Source organism: Solea senegalensis, unplaced genomic scaffold (genome assembly GCF_019176455.1).
Source record: "Solea senegalensis isolate Sse05_10M unplaced genomic scaffold, IFAPA_SoseM_1 scf7180000013451, whole genome shotgun sequence".
NCBI classification, from domain to species: Eukaryota; Metazoa; Chordata; class Actinopteri; order Pleuronectiformes; family Soleidae; genus Solea; species Solea senegalensis.
This window is the reverse complement of record NW_025320826.1, coordinates 85,515-108,129: the sequence shown is the minus strand read 5'-3', so window position 1 is coordinate 108,129 and position 22,615 is coordinate 85,515. Positions and strand designations below refer to the sequence as shown.

Here is a 22,615-nt window from a genome sequence, read left to right as displayed (position 1 = left end):
CCTAGACTTAAATAAACATTTATTGAGCAATAATTGGTCTGTCTCTCCAATCTGGTTTTGTGCACTGTGGCACACTTACAGTATGTATTTTATAAACTAATTCTTAAATAAAGGAAATGTGGCTGCAATTAATGATTTTGTTCATACTGAGTTAATTGTTTGATCCATAAAAGGTCATAAAATGTTGAAAAATGTTGATCTGATGATGTCCACAAACCAAAATTCATCAGCTGTAATCATTTCTTTGTTATATGGAGTGAAGAAACCAGAAATTTCACATTTAGGAAGCTGAGAAATCAGAAAGCTTGTTTTAATTATTGAAAAAAACAAACATCAAATATCAACATTAAAAGAAACAGGAAAACATAAAGAATAAAAACATTGTCTAACTAAAAAGCCTATTTATAAAAGAAAGCCTTTGACTGCTTTTTAAATACGTCAGCGTGAGTCATTTAGCAGTCAAATAAACGCTGCAGCCCTAAAAGTAAAAACACATAATCAAAAATAAGTTGTAGACTCTTACCAGCATGTATTAGGTTTCAGTTCACTTAAACCAAACTGAGGCCAAAACAACACACCGAAAGTTGCACACTGCAGCTTTAAGTCTCTGTTTCAAATATGAAAACTTCCAGTACATGTTTATGTAATACTTGGCCAGTGCCTGAGGATGATTAAAATGTTGCCACCACATTCAAAGTGGTCTTATCGGAGGGGACAGCCAATGTTTGGATCGCACCCCTGTGATGCAGTGACTGCGTAAAAATACGGAGAAGGTGTTTTTCCCAGTAATATTCGCCTCATCACCTTGGCCAGTCTCCAGCCAATGCGGAGCAGAAAGGAGTGGCAGAGGGAGAGGAAGCCGCTGCACTGTGCCTTTAAGCTGCTCCACTGAAATCCATCAGGGGAGTTCGCACTCAACCTGATCATTCTATTACAGTGCGCTCATCATCATCACCACCATCATCATCACCACCACAGTGGGACCTGTTCTTTGCTCTGCTCTTACAGTGGATTTGGTCTGGACGCGTCTTTGTTTTCTGAACCTCAGCATGGTTGTTTTTGCTCCCGAAACGCATGGATTAGAGTAAAAAAACAAAATCAAAAAAAAAAACTACCACGAACCATGAGGAGCCACTGGGTCGTTTCAGCCTCACTGTTTGTTTTGATGCCACTAACAGGTAAGAAAAAGGACCTCGTCATTTCTGGAGCTTCTGGCTTATTGTGACCCGTATATTGTTTCTTTATTTCAATTTAATACGGCATGTTCTATTATAATAATAATAGGGACATGTGTTTGTGCCTTTTTTAAGTTTGTTTTTTTACCCTTCATTGATTTGATCACTTTAGCTGGAAACACGTCATAATGTTCGTATCATTGCGCAGCATCTCGTGACTATAGATTAAAAACAAAACACAACACAAATCTTCTCACGGTTTGTGGAGACGTGGTCAATGTTTACATTGTGAGGCGTTTAACGGTCCAGTCAACTCAACCTGCCGGCACAAGTTTACTGATCATATCAGGACTCATTTGCATAACTCCTGTGTGACCAAGAACAGAGATGTACGCTCTGCCGGCGAGCAACAGGTGTGTGTGTGTGTGTGTGTGTGTGTGAGTGAGGAGGAACCATTCCTCATAATGTCTAGGGGCTTTTTGAAGTTTAAGAGGTGAATTAAGGATTTATGATGTGTGTGGTGCCACATGTATTTGGGTTGCAAGGACAAAATTGGGCTCAAAACCATTGTTATGAAAACACAATGAGACTGTGGTCATTTATTATATATATATTTCACAGTTATGAGTTGGTTTCATTCAATTAATGAATAGGTTGTTATGATAAATGAAGACTCTTTTATGATTTGGTATTTGCATTATGTCCTGAGTGTCCTCCCACTGTCCTCCCCCCAGAAGTAGGTATTAAGTTGCGATGTTTAGGGTTAAGACAAGGATCTAGAGAATGTATTATGTCCTCAAAGTCCTCACAGCCACCAAAAGACAAGACTGTATGTGTGTGTGTTTGTGAATACATGTCTTAATCAGGCCGTGATGATAAACTGTGGCTCAAGACCATTGCTATGATGGCATTGTGACACTGTACAGGCACTTACTTGACCAGTCTTCACAACTTGTGGTTTCAGACTTGTGTTTTTGGGTTAATGTTAACATTAGGATTAGATTAGGTGAGGGTTAATTAAGGTTTGGGTTTAGACATGCAGTTGGATTGGTGTCATCACAACTATAGAGAGGTGTGTGTGTGTGTGTGTGTGTGTGTGTCTGTCCTTCCACCAAAATAAAATAAAAAAAGGTCATGCGCCTCATCTTGGCAGCAGCAGAAAGGAGAGCCACATCTTTTAAACACAAACACACCCTGCAGCACTGATATCCAGCAGCTCTCTGGCTCACACATCGCAAGATTGTTTTTGTTTAGTCATGGAGCAAAACCTTTGGGTTCCTCAGTCAACTCTGTTCGAGCTGTAAAACACACAATCTGAAAGATATCCGCTGTAAAAGCCTGTAAATAAACAGGTACTGGTGTGTGAGGGAGTCTGTTTGCATCCCTGTTTGCTACTTTCCCTCTTTCCTGCTTTCTCAGCCTTGCGAGGCCTGAAGGCACAACAGTCACATGAAAATCCTGCTCTTGGAATGGTGCCTATCATGTGGAAAACTGTAAAAAAAAAACTAAAAAAAAAACTAAAAAAGGGGGGGATAGAAAACGTTTTGGCTGCTGGGGGTAGACTGAGATGAAATGTTACATGAGTTGAATTACTATCTTAAGGAAATAGATTGAGGAGCCTTTAGTAATGCATGATTACTCAGCGGGTAGACAGCGTATAATTATTGATCGTTCAATTGAGCCATGGTGGTTAGATAGCACCCTGTCCTGAGGGGATCAGTTCTGCATATCTGTTTAACATCCCATAGTGAGGTGATTATTCGATTAGGCTGACAACTTTTCTAATGTATTATTTTTTTGATCACTTGATCTGTTGATATTGCTCTACATTACTGTAGTGTATTTGTTTTGTTGTATTTTGTGCCACCTTTGCTGGATCTTTTACCCAAACTGAATCCAGCACAGTCATCACAAACAGCATCGAGGACCACCATACATCAACCATACCATTTCCCCCCTGTGTTCCAGTGTGGTGTGAGCTAATCATCTCCCCCAGTGGGCCTCACATAGTGATTCCCAAGAGGGGAAAGCTGGAGCTGCGTTGCCATGACAATGCTACCACGCCTGGTGCCCCATCCAGCTTGAGGTGGCAGTGGGAGAGGGCTCGCAGGCTGGAGGGAGAGGTGGAGGAGGGTGGAGTGGCGTATGTCAAAGTGCCGTCGGTGCAGGCCTTCCACATGGGTCGTTATGTCTGTGTCAACAACAGCACACTGGAGCACAACTCCATCTATGTTTATGTGAAAGGTGAGTTGTCAGTGATTGGGGAAGAGACCTGTGATTGCACCACAAATAACATCGCCCTCTTTTTCCATCTTTCATCTCCTCATCAGATGCCCAAAACGCCTTCCAGCGCACCATGGTGAACGTCATTCTGGTGCGTGCAGGTGAGAACTGCACCATCCCGTGCCTCGTGACTGACCCCGAGGTCACTCTGCTGGCGTTAGAGACCTGTGATGGACGACCTTTGCCCTTTGACATGAGTTACCACCACAGCCTCCAGCGAGGTGTCATCATCAGCAATGTGAGAAAGGAATATGAGGGCTGTTACGTTTGTGTGGGACAGCTTCGTGGACTCAAAGTGACATCTACCCAATACACAGTGGATGTGCGGCTCGGTAAGTAAGAGCCACCGTGTGATGCACAGCAGAGATCCCAAATATAACTCGTGTTGCTGAATGTTTAGTGTTCCCCCCATTTAGCATAACTTTACAAGATTTGTCATATGGGTGATAAGTAATCTAAAAGTGAAAGGAGAAGAAGGACAGGATGCTGAATGAGCAGTCGTTAAGGGAAAATAAATCTCCAAAGAAAAGATATTAAAGACATGTCTGAGAGTAAAGTCAGTGGAGGGGACAGCTAATGTTTTCTCTCTAAAAGCAGCTTAATGCTGCCAGTAATTCAGTGGAAAGCAAAGCCAGAGCATTTGCCTTCTCTAATGCGTAGGATTTAGGGGAATCTATGGACAGGATTAGAAATGAGTATATTTGAGGGACAGCTCAGGTTGAACACTTTGGACATAAAGTAAGGTGGAGATGGTTTATATTGGACAAAGGACGTTGAAGATGGAGCTGCCGGCAGGAGGAAAAGAGGAAGACCTCAGAGAAAGTTCATGGTGGTTGTGAAGGAGGACATGAGGACAGATGGTGTAACAGAAGAGGACACAAGGGAGTGAATACCATCAGTGATTCATTGTTAATTGTGTTTTTTGTTACTTTTGGAATGATGCTCCATGTTGCACTGCCACATGTATACAGTAGCCCAGAATGGACAAACTAAATACTGGCACTTTTTGATGTACTTAATGAAGACGGGTTGGCTGAGGTATGGTAGCATTTGCAAATTAGCAGCAAAGACGTGTTCAATCTAATTTTTTGGGGACTTGTAGTGATTCACCCAGTGACAAATCCCAAGGTATCCATAAGCATTTAGCGGTGATGATTAATTATTGATTATTAGTAATCAATGATAATTGATGTTTGGAACTGACAGGCATACATTTGCAGATAATGAGAACATGAAACAAGATTTACAGGAACCAGACCTACTGCTGCATGAGTCTGTGCATGAGTGTGTTTATGAGTGTGCGTTGTTGCTCTATCTAACATTATTCTACAATCCCTCTTTAAAAAAAACATTTAGCATAGAGAATTTGTGATGATTAAAATGTGGGCAGCATCTGCTGTCTTACCTTTGACACACAGCTGCAGTGGTGGTGACAGTCATGTATCATGTCCGGCAAAGGTTGCACATGTCAATATTTGCTGTGCCTTAAAAGAAAAGCCATGTTTGTTTCTGAAATGAAAAGTTAAGTCCAAGGCGTTTGAGAAAGTTGTTGACTAAAGGTTTAAAAGTAGAGCTATCAGTTAGCATACCAAGTTACTCAAAGATAACTGGTAACTGACCCATTATATATTGGTCGCCTTTTAACGACCTCATCCACCTTATTTATCTCTGCTTCTGCTATAACTCATTTTATGTATTATGTTACCGGGTTCTGCACATTAAGTGCAAACCCCTAGGGGAACCAAACAAGACAACAATTCTCATGATCCCACACTGCTTCCCAATTTTGATTAAAAGACCCCTTTATGACAGAAATGACATACAATGTGTTTAAAAGTCAGGAGAATCCATCTTCTGGGCACCATGAATGTTTGTACAGTGTTTCTTGGACCTACTGCACATAAAATAGCTGTGGAATTGCGGGATTAGAGTTTCAAACTGAACAAAGCTTAGTAACCGTGCGTGATGGTGGTGTTTTGAGTTCAAACAGACCCACTTAAGGGTTATTAGCTGTCGTTTATTATCAGGATTTCAGATCATTCACTATGTGTGTGGACAATGTCATGTGACTGAGTATAGTGTGTTTGTGTTTGTGCACTGAAGCATTCCCTGCCATTAAAGAAAAACAGAAGTTGTACGCAACATAACTGGTTATAGTTATTCTAATGTTTTCTTTAGGCCTCCTAGGACTGACCCATGTTCATCTTCGATTCATATGGAATTCTGTGTGTAAATGAGTATCTGTTTGTGCTCCTGAACACCCGTAGAAAGATGAAGGACACGTGTTATTGTGTTATTGTTATATGACATTATATTACATCATATTATGTTAATATTTAATGCTACTTGCCTCTCTCTTGGTCCAGTTCCAGTGTTGCCTCCAGTGATCACACTGTCCCAGAAAGACACGGTCATCTTGAGGAAAGGAGAGCAGTTTTCTCTGACCTGCAGCTCCTCCAATGTCAACCCAGACTTCAGTCTAAAGTGGCACTTCCCTTCAACAGCGGTGAGACTGATGTAGGAACTAAGGAACAAAACAGAATGTTTCACCTCAGACTTACTGACAAGATGTAGAACTTAGATTGACTTGCCTTTTTATATATTGTTACACACTGTCTATATTGTATATTATTTATTATGTTGTATATTTTTCTACTCCTAGATGTTAATAATGCATATTGTTATTATTTATTACATTATACTTTCATACTACCTGTGCTGCTTATATTATATTATCTTATCTTATCTCATACAACCAAATACTTATTTCATATTTTTTTTATTTATTCAGAGCCATGGCTAGCATGGAGTAGACGGACACAAAATAATTATAAAATTAATAATATTACTAATAAAGAAATTGTACAATATACTGCATATAATATATAGTTCACAATATGATATATATCCCTTGTTTTTTTAAAAAAAAAAAGATTTCTTCCATGAAAAATCAACTACACTTCAGAGACATTTTTAGGGGAGGAAATAACATTCGAAAAACAATACATTGTTTTTTGCAAGTTTTATTTCCCAAATTCTACTAATCTGACTACAGACCTGTCATCTGTAAAATATAATTTAAGACTTAGCCTGATGTATGTAAATCACTGGGTCTGTGTGACATTACACCTGTTGCACCTCTCACCTTTGCCCCCGATGTCCTGCAGCATCCTGAAGAATCTCAGGCTTCACACATCCTGTCAGGATTACGCGGTTATCAGCGAGCCACGTCACTCCTAATCCCAGGTGTCAACCAGTCAGACTCAGGCACTTACCGCTGCTTCGCCCACAACGAGAGAGGCACCAGTTCTGCACAGCTGCAGTTGGACATCCGAGGTGATCGCTGAAGTTGCTTCATATACATGTTGCTGTCTTTGTGGTTTTTACCTTATTAGACTTTTACTTCAATTCCTTTGTGATGGATGCAGTCCGTGACAGAGTCAGTTTTACAGCTAACACAAATCATAATCTCCGTCAGTCTCCCAACAAAATCTTCACGGTCAAATTCCCCTTTAACCGCTCAAAGTGTATAAATGTAAAAGATCTACACATTCCACATTTAAACAAGAGTAGTGTAAGCAGCCACTGGAAGGATTACTGAGCCTCTGTTAATGGTGACCGAGTTATTCTCAAGTAACGATCCTGGAGTGGAAAGTCAAATAGATGAACATTATCACACACATGGTTAATCATGTATCTTGGCTATATTTTGCCATTTTGAGGCTTTTTTTCTATTTCCAGCTTCCTTGCAGATATTTTCTATATTTTTTTCACGTCAATAGGTACCTGGCTCGACACATTTTTATCAGGCTTTATGGGAAATGTAGGTTTTTCCATAACCAAAAAGAAGAAGAGACAAATTGCAAGGAAAACAATAAGTTCAGTAAAATCACAGTACTACTCTGTAAAGTATGTCCTGCAAGATGTTGGATGCAGATACATGGACGGTCATTTGAGCTCTACAGAATATGTGGGTTAAAGAGGTGAACCTTTCTTTTTGCTGTGTTCTCCAGATCAGGGCTTCATCACCCTGTTAGGAGGTCCAAGTCCAGTCCAGGCAGACGTTAAAGAAGGGGAGAGCTTGAGCCTCAGAGCAGAATTAGATGCCTATCCGTCACCTGACTTCTTGTCCTGGTCCTACAACGGCAAGCGGCTCCTCAACACCACAGAGCACGTCATCAGCATTCATCGCCGCAAATACAGGTAGACTTACATTCACAGTCAAACTTCCAAGTAAATACACATGAGTGTGCAGAGACGGAATCTGCCATGTTTGTTTTGTCTTACCAGATACATCAGCGAGCTGAGGCTAGTGAGGGTTCTCGGCTCGGAAGGAGGGATCTATGAGTTCTCAGCCGGTCATGAGGACGCATCGGTCAAGCATTTATTCCACGTTTATGTCAGTAGTAAGTGTACATGTCGTGGAACTAGATCCCAATTCCTCAAAGTTTGAGCAGTAGAGAATGATGAAAATTTGAAAAAAGTGCAGCTTTTTGTCTTCACTGTACAGTATGTGATATGCATATACAGTATGTTAATAACAACTGTATGTTCTCTTTTGTCTCTACAAGGTAAACCTGTTATCATCGCCCAGGAGGGGCCTGTTGATGGACAGGTGCGGTGCGTTGCCTCAGGTTATCCAGTCCCTAAAATCAGCTGGTATTTCTGTGAGCTGCCCCACACGAGGTACACAAGAACATTTATTACTTCCTATGTTCACATTATTAGATTGTTTACATCAGAATTAGATAGGAAAGATTATGGTACACAGTTACACATCATGATGAGCTGGAGGTAAACCTATTTACTTCTTTAATGCTTTGCGTTGCTGTACCACCAGAAGGGGTCTGTCCTGGAATATGATTAACTACCATCATTAGCAGCATTAGCCTCATTAGCATCATTAGCAGTCAGACGTTCTTTTGAATGTTGACAACAAAGCAAAAGCAACCAAGACATTTTCCAACCCGCATAACACGTATTTGCATTTGAATTATTTGTGAAATTTGCTCTTTGAACAGCAGCCATTTTATGACATGTTTTAACATGTTTTTACACGTTAAAGGATTATTTCACCGCTGGAAAGGTGAACGTTTATTAAAACTGGCTCATCTGTATAGTAGAAATGTGACATTATTCTTCATGTATGCGCCTTCTTATACATTTTTGACTCATGCGGCCCTGCAAGGCCACACAGCCATAGGCCACACCCCCTGCTTCCAGAGCATAGTCAGAGTGCTAGTTTTGTAAACACAAAAAATCCCTGCGAGGAATTTGTTTGCAAATACATTACAGACTTGTAAATTTCACAAAATGATGTGATTTGCGTCGTTAAGGAGTGAAGATATTTCTAGAAGCAGGTTATTCAAAAATACTACATGGTATTCTAGTAATACAAAGCAAAAAAAAACAACATATTACTTTATCAATGTCTCTGTTCAGTTCATGTAAGTCAGGACAGTGTGACTAAATTAGTCTAGGACTGTTTTATCGAAATGTATCAAAATTAAAGAATACAGACAGGGAAGAAGGCGTTTTCTTTCTTTCTTTTTCAGATTGTCCTCTTGAAATAAACTTTTATATTGTCACATATTCAGATTTCACCCATGATTTCAAGATAACTGGTAAAGGGAAATAACTGCAACCATGCATGGGCACAAGCCTCTGCACCTCTTAATACAGTAGCTGTTTAATTTCCATCATCTCTAATTTTCTAAAGATATCATCATCACCAACAACATATTTAGACATGTTTAATACTATTTACCGAGGTTAGCAAACCAAGAAAGACTTTAGCAATTAGACCCCAGTAATGAGACGTGCCTTCATTAAACTTATGGTCCATGATGATAAGAAATGAGATACAACAAGATCCCCTGGAGATCAGAGATAAAGGGCCTTATGTTGCATCATTATCTCGTTGCACTTGAAAGAACTGACAAACAAAAACCTGGTCTGAAGACAGTGGTGCAGTATTACATGGTTTCACAGAGTGAACCAACAGAGGCAGGTGCACAATACACAAGCACAAACAGATGGTCGGCTTCTGCACAAACTAACGCTGTTTTTATTTTCTGCAAACAAGCATCCTTTCATTGTGAACTTGAGCCCATGACTAATACAGTATTAGTATTTTAATACATTTTGAACCAGGTGCCTGGCAAAGTAACTGTTTTGTTGTTTTCACTGTTCCGGCACACATGCACCTATTTATTTATTTTATTAAAGGTGTGAACTAAAACAGTTGACATTTTTGTAAAACAGAAGTGACGGGTAAATGTTGTAAATGTCAACACATGTCGGTTTGCTAAATAAATTAGGAGGCATGGTGGAGCCTAAAACCCCAAAAAGTGACCTGTAAATCCTTCCCACAGGTGCTCACACCTGCCCAATGCCACCCAATTGGAGACTCCGGAGGTCGCCATGGTGACAGAGTCCACGTTTGGTAAGAGTGAAGTTGAGAGCCGTCTGAACATCACCAAGGATCTGGCTCACTACCACACCCTGGAATGTGTGGCGAGCACTGAGGGGGAGGAGGCCTACACACTGTTCTCCATCAGTGGTACATACACACACACAGACACACACAGACACACACACACAGTGCCTGTATGTGGATTAGTATCTTATCCATACCATACATCTTAGTAGTCACATAAACACAGACAAACAAACCCACTGACCCTGTGTGCGTAGTAGAGGCCAGGTGTGTGGTTACTGGTCACAGATTGAATGAGATTAGTATATGCTGACTATGAAGGCTGGGATTATATGATGTTAATCCTTGTCACACAAACAAACACCACTGCTGCAGCTGTCTGACTTAAAGCTGGAGGAAAAAGGATGTGTGTGTGTGTGAGTTTAGTGACCCATTTTTGCAGAACAATGACCTCAGACTGTATTAGCAGTTTTTAAAGAGAATTTATTATGACAAGTTTTTCCAGGATCCAGGGCAGACAGAGGCAGTTGAATGAAACAGGCGTTTTGGACGTAAGCAGAGGCGGACAAACAATTTGAAACTTCACAAAATATCACAAAAAAAAACTTCAAGAAAGCTGTCCTACACTGTTACCCCACTGTGGAAACTGACAGATGATGTGTCAGTGGCAGAGAAGAAGAACCGGGTAGATATACTGCAGGTGATGAGGATTGATTGAAGACAGCTGCAAAGGGAAAGTAGAGTTGGCCACGCCCCCACACCAAGGGAGGGTGGAAAAAAGAGGAGAACAGGCAACATGTAAAGTCCTGATGGAGACCAAAACCTGGTCCTGATGAGACAGAACCTCATTTCCAAGGAACTGGTTAAGTTGAAGGCTAAGATTTGAATTGTGGTTAGGTTAGGGTTAGGTATTAACTGGTTAAGGTCAGGGATAACGTTCTGTTAAGGCTGTCCAGATAAATGGAACTCAATGCAAGATCTGTGTACATACAGTATATGTTGTAACATTAACACATCTCTTTTTTAAACTTTACTACTGTAAAATGCATGTTAGGGTAAGATCACTGTTTACTGCACCCATGTTGTATATATACTACGTTTAAACTGTATATATTGTTCTATTTTTTTATTATTTCTATTGCATAATTTATAATTAATTAGTTAGGGAAATTTAATCTTTTGAGAATTAAGTCATAATATTATGAGAATAAAATCAGGATGTTATGAGAATATAGTTGGAATATTATGAGATTATTTTTTTACCATTATCAGATGTATTATTATTAAATAGCAACAGAACACAGATGTAACCAGCGATAGCCTGCGGTCGACCAGGCAAAAATCTTCGGTTTGCGCTAATACTCATCCCTGGTGTTTATACTGCATGTTTTTTTATGTATTACCTTTATTTCTTTTCTATTTGTTTTACTACTATAATGTTACAAATTTCCAAAAATACAAAAGTTTATATGTTGTGTTATTTCAAACCAACAAAAATAGTTTGTCATTGCGCATAAAAACACAACATACTACAAAAAGCAGCATTTAGTCATTTAAAAGTGCATAAATTCTTATAACTCATCCACTCATCCATTTTCTATGGCTTTATCCTCCACATGACATAGCTCAAAACGGTGGGGTGCACCCTGGACAGCAACAATGCCAGCCACTGCCCCACCATGTAGCCAGCCAAAATAAAAAACATTCATAAAATGACTGTATTAACGTGGAGCAGCGCGATTGTGCATTGGGATTGTTTTTCTGTCCGTTGTGTGTAAATGTTATTAATACTTCAAAGCCCTGTGTGATTTCTGATTGTGTGTTTGTATTTATGTGCTATTTGTGCGTCTCCTCTCAGAACGCATCATCCCCCATAAACTGTTCACGCCTCTTCTCTCTGGCATGGTGACGACTGGCATCCTGCTCAGCCTCATTCTACTGGTGCTGCTGTACAAGTACATGCAGGTAAGAGAGGAAACACATCATAGACACACACACCCACAGTACATATCGTTACTGTGATGAGGAGGCATTTTAATCTCAGTGAATAATAAATAAGGCTAATAAATCTCATAAATCATCATCTGTCAGTCCACATTCAAATCTGTTAATTAGTTTAAGGATTTATAGACATCAATATTAATTCATCGGGCACCATCCATATGCACTTTGTGTGAGAGAAAATTTTAAGTTTAATTACTCGCATGTTCTTATAACCAGAGCTGGTGTTCATAATAAACAGTCTTAACGTAGGATAAGACAGAAACTAGGCGCCTTTCAATGTTCCCTTCCGTAGATACCAGGGCGCCAGGCATCTGGACCGGATACACTATCTCAAGTCTTACTAACTATAGTGTATCAGACCTGGCACGCTGCTCGCCAGAACCTGCGATGATGCCTTAACTGTTCAGACATTGTCTCAGTGCTCCTCAGCTTTCTTCAGTGAACTCTGTCAACTTAACTCATCACTGACTCTAGAGGTTCCATCATTTTTTGCCATTTCCCTAATTACACGTGCCTCCATCTTGTTTGTATGGAAGCATCATGATAAGATCAGACTAGTTTTTGTGCTGTAATGACATTCTACAGTAAGCAAAATACCTCTTAATTAATATGAATGGATTTAATGAATGTGAAATGAATTTAATTGCAGCATGTCATTTAGACATGGACAGAGGGACCACACAGTCACTGTAAAATACAACACCCCATTAAGTTAATTAAATCCATTCATTGTCTACCACTATATATATATATATACATATAATATAATAGTACATACAAGATTCTGCAAATAGAATCTATTTAATAAAAGTTGCCAACTGAATAGTATCTGGAAACTTGCGCTTGCTTGACAATGTTTGAAGGCAGTAGGTGAACTTCAGGTCTCAGGAAACTGATGTTCACTGTCCTCTTCTCCAAAACTCAACAGAAACCAAAATTCCAAATCCAGTGGAAGGTCATCGAGAGTATCCATGGCAACAACTACATTTATATTGACCCCACGCAGCTGCCGTACGACTCCAAATGGGAGTTTCCTCGACAGAAACTGCGCTTTGGTATGACTGTGGTTGTTCAGCTATGTACAGTATATTTGTGAGAAAAAAGAATCACACAATTTTTTTTAATATATTGTTTTGATAATTGTGTGTGTGTGTGTGTGTTAAAGGTAAAACACTGGGCTCTGGCGCTTTTGGAAAGGTAGTAAGGGCGACAGCGTACGGACTCTGTTCTGCAGATACTGTCACAACTGTCGCGGTTAAGATGCTCAAACGTAAGTCTACTTGTCTGAGTGTTTGAGTATATTGTGTTTGGAGATTCTGGAACAGCCGGCTTTGGCGCCCTGTCTTCTCTGTTCAGCTCGACTGTTAGAAACCTGAGACGCCTTCAACTAGTGCAAAATGCAGAATGTCTCTCCACTGGCTACGTTTTATAATTGATTTTTTTAAAGCCAACGGCCTTGCTTCAGCCTGTTTAACTGAAATTCTAACTGTCCGTGAGCACGGCAGAGCTTTGTGGTCGTCCAACCAGCTTCTGCTGGACGTGCCCAGGTCATGATACAAACACTGGGGAGTCTTTTCAGTTGCTGCCTCCAGTCTCTGGAATAATCTCCCCCCTGACATGTGTTATCACTGACCTGGGCCTCTTCAAATCTAAACTCAAAACTTATTCATTCAGAATGCCTTTTAATACCCAATAGTGTGGTGACATTTATTATTCTTTGTAATTTTATTCTGTATTCGTATGCACTGGTCTATGTTTCTATGCTGTAATGTTTGTATTGTTTATCTTTTGTCACCTGTGCTATAAAGGGTTATGAAAATAAAGTGCATTACATTACATTTACTCAATGAACTACATGCAAACTAGAGGTTAAAACAGGCTGAATTCAAAAATAAAAATACTGGAGAGCGTTCTCACATTTTCCCTGTATTTTTCAAAAAAAACAAGCAAAACACAAAAACCCCACTGAGATTTAACACCCACACAGAAAGCTGTTTGTACTCAGAGAGCCTCATTATTTCTCAGAACAGAAGTCTAGGGGGTTTGACAGCAGTTGCACCAAAGACTTCCCCTTGATTTCCCCTCCAAACTTGCACTTAAATAATAAAAACATTGACTCCAACCTTAATTTTCTTTATTTAGCCTTTATACCCCATTAGACATCTCACCAGCCCTCAGGTATACAATGTGACCCGTATAGTGACAACCACTGTGCTGCAAACTAACTGTAAATAAAGTTGCTAAAACTAGTGCCACACAGAGCAGCTGCATGTACCAACACACTGATGCACCAGTAACTGTCTAATTCTAATATTTTATGACAAGGACATTTAATGGCGTGTGTTTAACTTGCACTTCTGTACGATGGGCCGATAAAAAACCATGTGATGCTCTCTTCTCAGCTAACGCTCACTCCACGGAGAAGGAGGCGCTCATGTCGGAGCTGAAGGTTCTTAGTTACCTTGGAAACCACGTGAACATTGTTAACCTGCTGGGAGCCTGTACTGTTGGCGGTGAGAGGAGGCGCTGCAACACATTTAGCCCAATAATGTGGAATCTGTTAATATTGTATTTGTCTTTCCTGTATAGCTTCATTGGATTTTATTTATCGATTGACTCTTTATGATAATGAGTATTGTCCATACACACAGCCCTTTACTGAAAATCAGATATTGGACAGTCAGTGTACAGCGGACTCAGATTTGACGACGTGATGCACTTTGACTGGGCCCGAATTTAGCGCTCTGTCAATCAATACTATTGACCCGTCTAGCCCCCTCTATTGATTATAATGCAGCGTTTAGATTAGACTGAACACAAGTAAGTATGAGTAAGATGTTTTTGCCGGGATGTTTTAGGGCATTAGAAAAGCTCATTTAAAGCTATTGACACAAAAAATGTTCGAACACAAAATAGTGAAATCAGCCTTTAGACACACATCTTGTTTAAGCTTATCTGAATACAATACATGCACTCTTATAGTCCAGTCGTCAAATTCTTCTTAGAGCTTGGATTTGTGTTTGTGCTCTTGTGCCATTTTAACATCATCATTATTATTTTTTTTTTCTCTGCCAGGTCCAATTTTGGTGATAACTGAGTACTGTTGCTATGGCGACCTCCTCAACTTCCTGCGCAGAAAAAGAGAGTCCTTCCTTAACTCCCAAGTTGGTGATGGTTACTATCGCAACGTTTCAAACCAATCTGAGTCTAAAAGGTGTGTGTATGTGTGTGATTGTCCCTGGAAACTGATTTCTGTATCGAAAAATATAAATACTTATAATACGTGTGTATGTGTGTGTTTGTGTGTGTGTGTGTGTGTGTGTGGTTGTGCAGTGGAGAGGAGACTCGTACAGGATATATGTCCATGCGTCCCTCTGAGAAGGAACGATCTTCCCAGTCAGGTAGAAAACAATTGAATTTTATGTTTCTTGTCATTCATTAAAACGCTGAATTAAAGGGGATATATGTATATGGGTATTTCATTAAATTCAAATAATACATGAGCATGGTTTGCCAAAGTTAAATAAGAATGAGAAGCTGCACTTTTACCCAGCGTTACACTGTTTTCATGCACCTACAAATACACAACTGTCCCAGCATGTGTTTTATTTTTTATAAATATCCAATCTATTTGATTCGTTCCCCTCGCTGTGTCAGCAACAGGCACCGTTTTAAAGTGAAAGTGCCACAGCTGCAGAGAATCATCACATGATGGAGAGGAGACAACAAGGCGTCGAGAACAGACAATAATAACATATATGTTAATTAAATATAAATAATATATATTGTGACTAAACTAGCGAAACCAGTATCAGTAAGGACAATATCCCAAATAGTATCCAATGACACAGGTCCAGGTCATTTAAAGACTTAACATCATACATGTCTTACATACTGTATATCCCCCTTTAAAGTCTATTTAATCCCTGTTTTCAGTCACTAAAGAACACAATGTGTTGTTTTTTTTGTCTAGATGATATAGAAGAGATGTCTCTGGACGCCGAAGATCTCCTCAGCTTTTCCTACCAAGTGGCCAAAGGAATGGAGTACATCACTTCCAAGAACGTAAGGGTTTTTAATGCGGCGTTTTAATATTTATAGCGCAGTTACAGGCAAGGTTTAAACACGCTGCTGTTAGCTTATAAATCACGTCATGGCTCAGGGCCAGCGTGCTGTAAGTTGTCAGCTGCGAAAGCTTATATAATCAGAGCTGAACGCTGGGAAGAAGCTGCTTTTACCGTGCAAACAGAGGGAGCCACCTTCCTACATTTAAATGAAAACCCTCTTATCCTCTTGTCTGCCTTTAAATGATTTCCCCTCACTGCACTTTTGTGTCTTTTATTAAATTAAGCAAACATATTTATGCAATCGTGCCTAGACTGATGTTGTCTGTAATGGTACTTAATGTAGTTTTTACCTGACCTGGGACTGCAGAACCTGGTCACAGTGTTAATAATCATTTTCGTGTTTGCTTCTCTTTTCTTTGTGTGTGTGTGTGTGTGTAGTGTATCCATAGAGATCTCGCTGCCAGAAACATTCTGCTGACTCACGGCCGGGTGGCAAAGATCTGTGACTTTGGGCTGGCACGTGACATCACTACTGATGCCAGCTATGTGCTACGGGGAAATGTGAGTCTCTGTGACCTTCTGTCCTTCCTCCATTGCCAAGCATACTTCACACTGTTCAGGAACAATTCACTTTAATTGTAATAGTAAGTATGTACAGTAGCACTCAAAACAAACCTGATAGGATGCTCGGTGCCTGAACGAAAAGGGCAAAGTGACAAAATTTCACACACCAAAATAAATAACTACAGAAGTAGAAAAGTGCACAAAAGGTAAATAAGAGAGGACTAAAAAGAGCAATTGAAAGACTGATCAATGTAAAAGCATTAAAAGTAAGATGAGAATATAAGAACATAAGGATTCCACTAAATCTGCAAGTTTTATTTCATCAAATAGGTCGTGTCTCATGAGGCCCTAAGATCTAAGGCTGCACACTGACTCATATGTAGTCACCATCTCTGCTGTAGAGCTCAGGGCCAGAGACATACAAGCAAACAAATGTGATCAGAAAAATCACAGTAAGCCAGTGGAGAAAATCCAGGATGAAGATGATGTGTTTGTCTGACGTTACAAATCAGTTTAGGACCCAAGAGCAGGTAGCCGAGGAGACGTGGCAGTTTTTTACAGCAGTGAGGAGAAGCATCAAAGGCACAGGAGAGGGCACTGGACACAGGAGAGCAAAGGGAATAGCAAAGGACAAAAAAAAACAACAAGTAAACAAGGTTTTCAGGAGAGCCGTGACGTTACCACAGAGTCGTCTGTTATGATGTGGCAATGAGGGACTGCAGGAAATATGAAGCCTGAGCTGATGAGTGAATTGGGAGCAGGTGTGCTCCCGCCACAGGTGAGCTGATTGCAAGCTGGAGGTAGAAGCAGGAGTGAAAGGAGGAGAATCAGAATCAGAATGGTTTTTCATTGCCATGTCCAGTTTCACATACGAGGAATCTGACTTGCTGTTTTGGTGCATTTAAATAGAATAAAATAACCTAAGATATAAAAAATGTATACAGTAACACAAACAAAACATTTACATAAGGTGCCATGGGTTAAGAGGAATTACTATCATTATTTTTTTATATGGTTTGTGTTTTGTTTTTTTATTTAACCTTTATTTATACAGGTTATCAGACAGACACCACAACAATAAAGGAGATGTGCAATATGTCAAGTGAATAAAGATTAATACTAGGAGCAGGAGCACGTTCCCAAAGATGCCCTCTCCAGTGACTCTAAAAGAATTGTTCCCTCAAGCTCTGAGGGGACAGAGGGGACAGTAAAAGTGATCAAGTCCTGATGATGTAAGCTATGACTGACCTGATAGATATGTGGGCAATATGACGCATAAATATGCAACAATCATTAACATGCAACTGGTTTGTTAAAACCAGTTCAAGTCCAGAAAAGTCTAAAAGTACTTCATTTACACTGACCTTGTATGTGTGACAACCTTAAGATCCTTAACCACTAAACAACACTAGGAACATTATTATTTTTTGGATTTCTTTTGCAGAGGACATATGATTTAAAGAATGACAACATGGGGAAATCCTCCATGTAATCACATCTCTTCCACCTGCAGGCTCGACTTCCGGTCAAGTGGATGTCCCCCGAGAGTATTTTTGACTGCGTCTACACCTTTGAGAGTGACGTGTGGTCCTACGGCATCCTGCTCTGGGAAATCTTCTCTCTGGGTAACATTTCCCGTCAGACTTTTACTGTTGAATCTGCTTCATGATGTCTGAGCTATTATTATAATCAGTTTGAGCTGGCTGTAGCCTGGTCAGCGGCTCTGATGATGCACTTAGTGTAGTGAATCATACTAAATTGTATCGATTCTTATACACAACATACTGTAGGTCATCACGATTTTTGACGTGCGCTGGTGTTTTAGGTAACAGTCCGTACCCTGGGATGCAGGTGGGATCGGCATTTTATCGGATGATTCACGAGGGACACAGGATGAATAGACCTGAGTTTGCTCCTCCTGAGATGTAAGTGTTCTTATTTGAGGATAATGACTACATATACTGCACAATAATCATCATTGTATTACTTATCGAGCAGCAACTCTTTCAATGAAATGACAGAGAGTGTCAGAGAAAGCGACAATCAACGGATTGTTTTGTTTGATACACACACTGAAGAACCAATGAATATTTGCTTAGAACTTAAACTGTTAATTAAATACAAGAATATTTGACGGTGTAACATTTAGGAGGTCCTATTGGCAGGAACTGAATATACTACCTCAATGAGTTCGATGAGTTGAGTATTTCCTCTTTCATTTCATTCTGTGGTATAAAAAAACATATCTATCATAATTTCCTACAGCACAAATCTGTTTTTATCCAACCAGAAACCTAAAAGGTATCGCATTTACTACTAATTAACTACAAATTTACCAAGAAAAACAATCAATCAAGTAATTAAAAGGTCCAGTGTGTCACATTGGGGAGAGGGTATTGGCAGTAATTGAAAATGCTTACGATAAGTATGTCAGTGTACGTACGTTTTGGCCTGGAGTTAAAGGAATATTTCACCGTGTTGCATTTAGCTTTGTAGCTTATTACTAGACTAGGGGTAGTATTTTTGAAAAATTGTGCTTCCCAACCTCAGTTTCTCGCTAACTAGCAACGCTAATTCCACACTGTTCAGACCCACTCGTAGGGGGAGGGGACCTCATTCCCAGAATGTAAACCTTGTCCGCCATCTTTGCTAACAGTTACGCTAACAGGAGTGAATTTTTCAAAAATACTACCGCTATTCTAGTAATACAAAGCTAAATGCAAATCGGTGAATTATTCCTTTAACTCCAGGCCAAAAGGCCTTGCTTTATGGAGGCCGTCATCTTGTGCCATCAAGTTTCTGTAACAACTAAAACATAGAAAGCAGCCAGAGAGTGGAAACTTAATGCACACCTGAAGAAGAACAACTACCAACATAAACCAGATGCATAAACCAACACAGGAGGAGGAGGAAATGGTCACCGTAGCTTCCTGATGTAGCTTCCTGATGCATGAAAGGGAAGTGTGAGGAGAGGAGTCCTTTCTTAGTTGCAGTCTACAGTCTCACCATCAGATGTCAGTAATGAAACCTTTCCATTATACAGTTCTAGCACTACTGCCTCTACTCAGCTCAACCCCACAGCTTTTTGAGGATTTTTAAGTCTTTTTTAACGGACGTCACACTCATGATGACGCTCTCTGACCAATGGCCGCTAGTCTGTCTATAGGCGTCACATTTTAGTATCGGCTCAGCTCACTTGGAACTTTGCCAGAGCAGATACTAAAAAAGCACCAGATACCAGGTATTACAAAGCAAAATTAAGTAGTCAAGCCGAGCCGAGTCGTGCTAGAACTGTATTGTGGAAAAGCTTCATATTTCTTACACACTGGGCCTTTATGTAAGTCAATCAACCAATTGATTATATGACTCTCGGATGCAGCTCAACCTTTCTTTATGATATTAAATAAGCTATGAACTAGCACATGAATACAAGTTAAAAGAGTTATTTTGTGAGCTGTTGTTTTTCTTTTATTAGCCTGAAGTGACACGACACGATAAATCCACTTATTCCAAGAGTGGCACAAAACTTGTGTTAATCAAAGCTGGTTGTGTGTTTGAAAGAGTCATGAGGAGTCGGGTTTAGGGGGAAAGATGTTTTTAGTTTCTTCGTGGCTGCACCTCTGTGTTGAAACTCACCACCGTCTTACATTTGTAGCTATGACATGATGCTGTCCTGCTGGAACCACGATCCCTTGAAAAGGCCGTCGTTCAGGAAGTTGGTGGAGAGGACTGAGCTACTGCTGTCTGAGAACACAAAGAATGTAAGTTGGCATTAATTGCAGTATTTATTTATTTTTCTTATTAAGACCACTGCAGATGCAAACAGGAAACTGCAGCATTTTTCAGAACTGCGTTTTGTTTGTCAGGTGTACCTGACGCTGAGCAACGCTGCAGGTCCTTCAGCACAGGAGAGAGCATCATCACGGAGGCTGAGCTCCGTCTGCAGCACCACAGCACCCACTCAGCCTTTACTGCAGAACACGGCTGACGTCTTCCTGGACTATGTCTGACACACACACACACACGTACATTTGCCTGCACACACCTAATGCCACCCGCACCATCACATCCTTGTTCACCCTGTCGTTTAACAACACACGCAAAATAACTACAAACAACATAGTCACTGTTGTCCTTCCTGCCTCACTCACACAGACAAACATATAGATACTGTACATATATATATATATATATTACAACCCTGCACTGAGCTCTAAGTGTTGACCTCTGTCTTATTTCCACATTGGCGCATTGATCTTTGTTGTAAGGGTTTTAGGTGCACGTCCACGTAAACAGACTTGAGCACGAAACCACGCGACGCATCAGCAGCGGGAGACATTTTGGCTCACATTCAGCCTGAGATTTCATCTTCAAATGCTTTGGGTAAAACAGAGCGATTCAGAGTTGTCGACTTGAATACTGTGACTTAACAAAATCTAACAGGTGTATCACTGTATGTATTTTTTAGGAGTAGCTTTAGTTTAGTCATAGCTAAGCAAAGCCACTGTGGCCAGGTGTTTTGTCTTTTTTCTTGATTTATGTCCATCATGTATGCAATGTAAATACAATAGAGATGTGCCTTTAGATTTGTTTTGTTTTTGAAACACTGAATGCATTGTTGTGGTGACGAACGTTAGACAAGAGCTTATGTACACTGGTTTTGAGGTTCTTGTAGTTTTGATACGGTTGGTTGACTTGTAATAATAAAGTACCTGTGATGATAGGACCACTGGAAACTGTCCACTTCTCTTTTTTTTTTTGTTGTATTTATGCCTCCATACTGTGGACAGCCAGAAGCCCTATGCTTTCAGAGTGTATCCCAATGTCATGAACAAGCGATATCTCAGGAATGCAGAGAGGAAGTTTCTTGAAGTGTGGCAGAAATGTTTGCGTAGAACGGTTGATTTTGGTGGTTTCATGCACCTTTCGTTTGCCTCTTGAAGCTAATTTCTTACAAATGTCTTTACGTTTAGCACATACGTTCATGTGTCCTGATTATAACTGGTAAAATGACTTCATAATATTCTGCAAACTCACTTCTGCCCATTATTCCAGCTGGACCACAAAGCCGGAGGAGGAAGTGATTTTGGGTTAAAATACTGTGACAAAAGCTAATCAGCTAATGAACTGCAGGTGTGTTGGCCATCGTAGGTTACGTTAACCTTTGGCAGCAGAGACAGCACAGCTGAGTCGGATTGACGCGGATCACACACACACACACAGCAGATGTGTGCTTGGCATGGATCAATGCCGCCGTCGGCAGATTGATAGAAGAGTAAGAGACTGTTGTGAGAATACTAACATTTTTAGGATCGCTGCTCTTTGTCCTCAGGAGCACAGGCAGACGCACGTGAAAGATGAGCTGTGTCTCACATGCTTCACTGATACTGACACACATTTTATTGTGTTCAGTGTTCCAACTCTTTTTTAGAATCTTTTTTTGGGTGCGTTTTTGAGGTTGCACTTGTTGCACAGTTGTTATCCCAATGCTGGAATAGCGACCTTTTCACTAAAGGGGGTGCATACATGCAGCTGCTCTCCCTCTGAACTGCCCTGTGATTGGTCAAAGCCACCCATCACCCACAGTCCCCAGTTATTCCACCTACCCCAGCTTTAACATTTTGACCTATAATGACCTTATACCCTTACTTTATTAGATACACCTGTTGAACGACTTGTTCATGCAAATGTCTCATCAGCCAGTCACACGTCAGCAATGCATTTAGACATTTAGGCATGGTCAAGATGTTTAAGTGCGTTTAAAAGTGGCATGGAGGTCAGTGCCGGACAGGCTGTTCTGGCTATTTCAATAACTACTCATCATAGCGGGATTTTTTACAGAGTTAAAACAAACTTTGAAAATAGCAGTTCATGCAAGAGGTAGAGGAGAATAATAATACATTGAAAAAAAAAATCACTACAACGACAGTTGTAAGCAACCATATGTGAACGCACAACACATGAAAGACCACCAGGTGCCACTCCTGCCCCTTTATTAGGTGTCCTCTGTACCTAATAAAGAGGCCTGACTGTGTGTATATACACATATTCTGAGAAGGACATGAAGACATGTCTGCACAGAG

General features: G+C 40.2%; 1 protein-coding gene across 1 annotated transcript; it reads left to right on the top strand.

Annotated features, from left to right (window-relative positions):
• Nucleotides 1–901: 901 nt before the first annotated feature.
• Nucleotides 902–21,268, top strand: kitb (KIT proto-oncogene, receptor tyrosine kinase b). The gene is made up of 21 exons (XM_044015453.1): nt 902–1,178; nt 3,144–3,419; nt 3,506–3,790; nt 5,825–5,964; nt 6,626–6,794; nt 7,472–7,661; nt 7,749–7,864; nt 8,030–8,144; nt 9,833–10,020; nt 11,756–11,862; nt 12,830–12,956; nt 13,067–13,171; nt 14,304–14,414; nt 14,977–15,115; nt 15,235–15,302; nt 15,875–15,966; nt 16,407–16,529; nt 18,046–18,157; nt 18,358–18,457; nt 20,188–20,293; nt 20,399–21,268. The coding sequence occupies exons 1-21, from the start codon at nt 1,124–1,126 to the stop codon at nt 20,540–20,542; spliced, it is 2,868 nt and encodes a 955-aa protein (XP_043871388.1). The 5' UTR covers nt 902–1,123; the 3' UTR covers nt 20,543–21,268.
• Nucleotides 21,269–22,615: the final 1,347 nt, after the last annotated feature.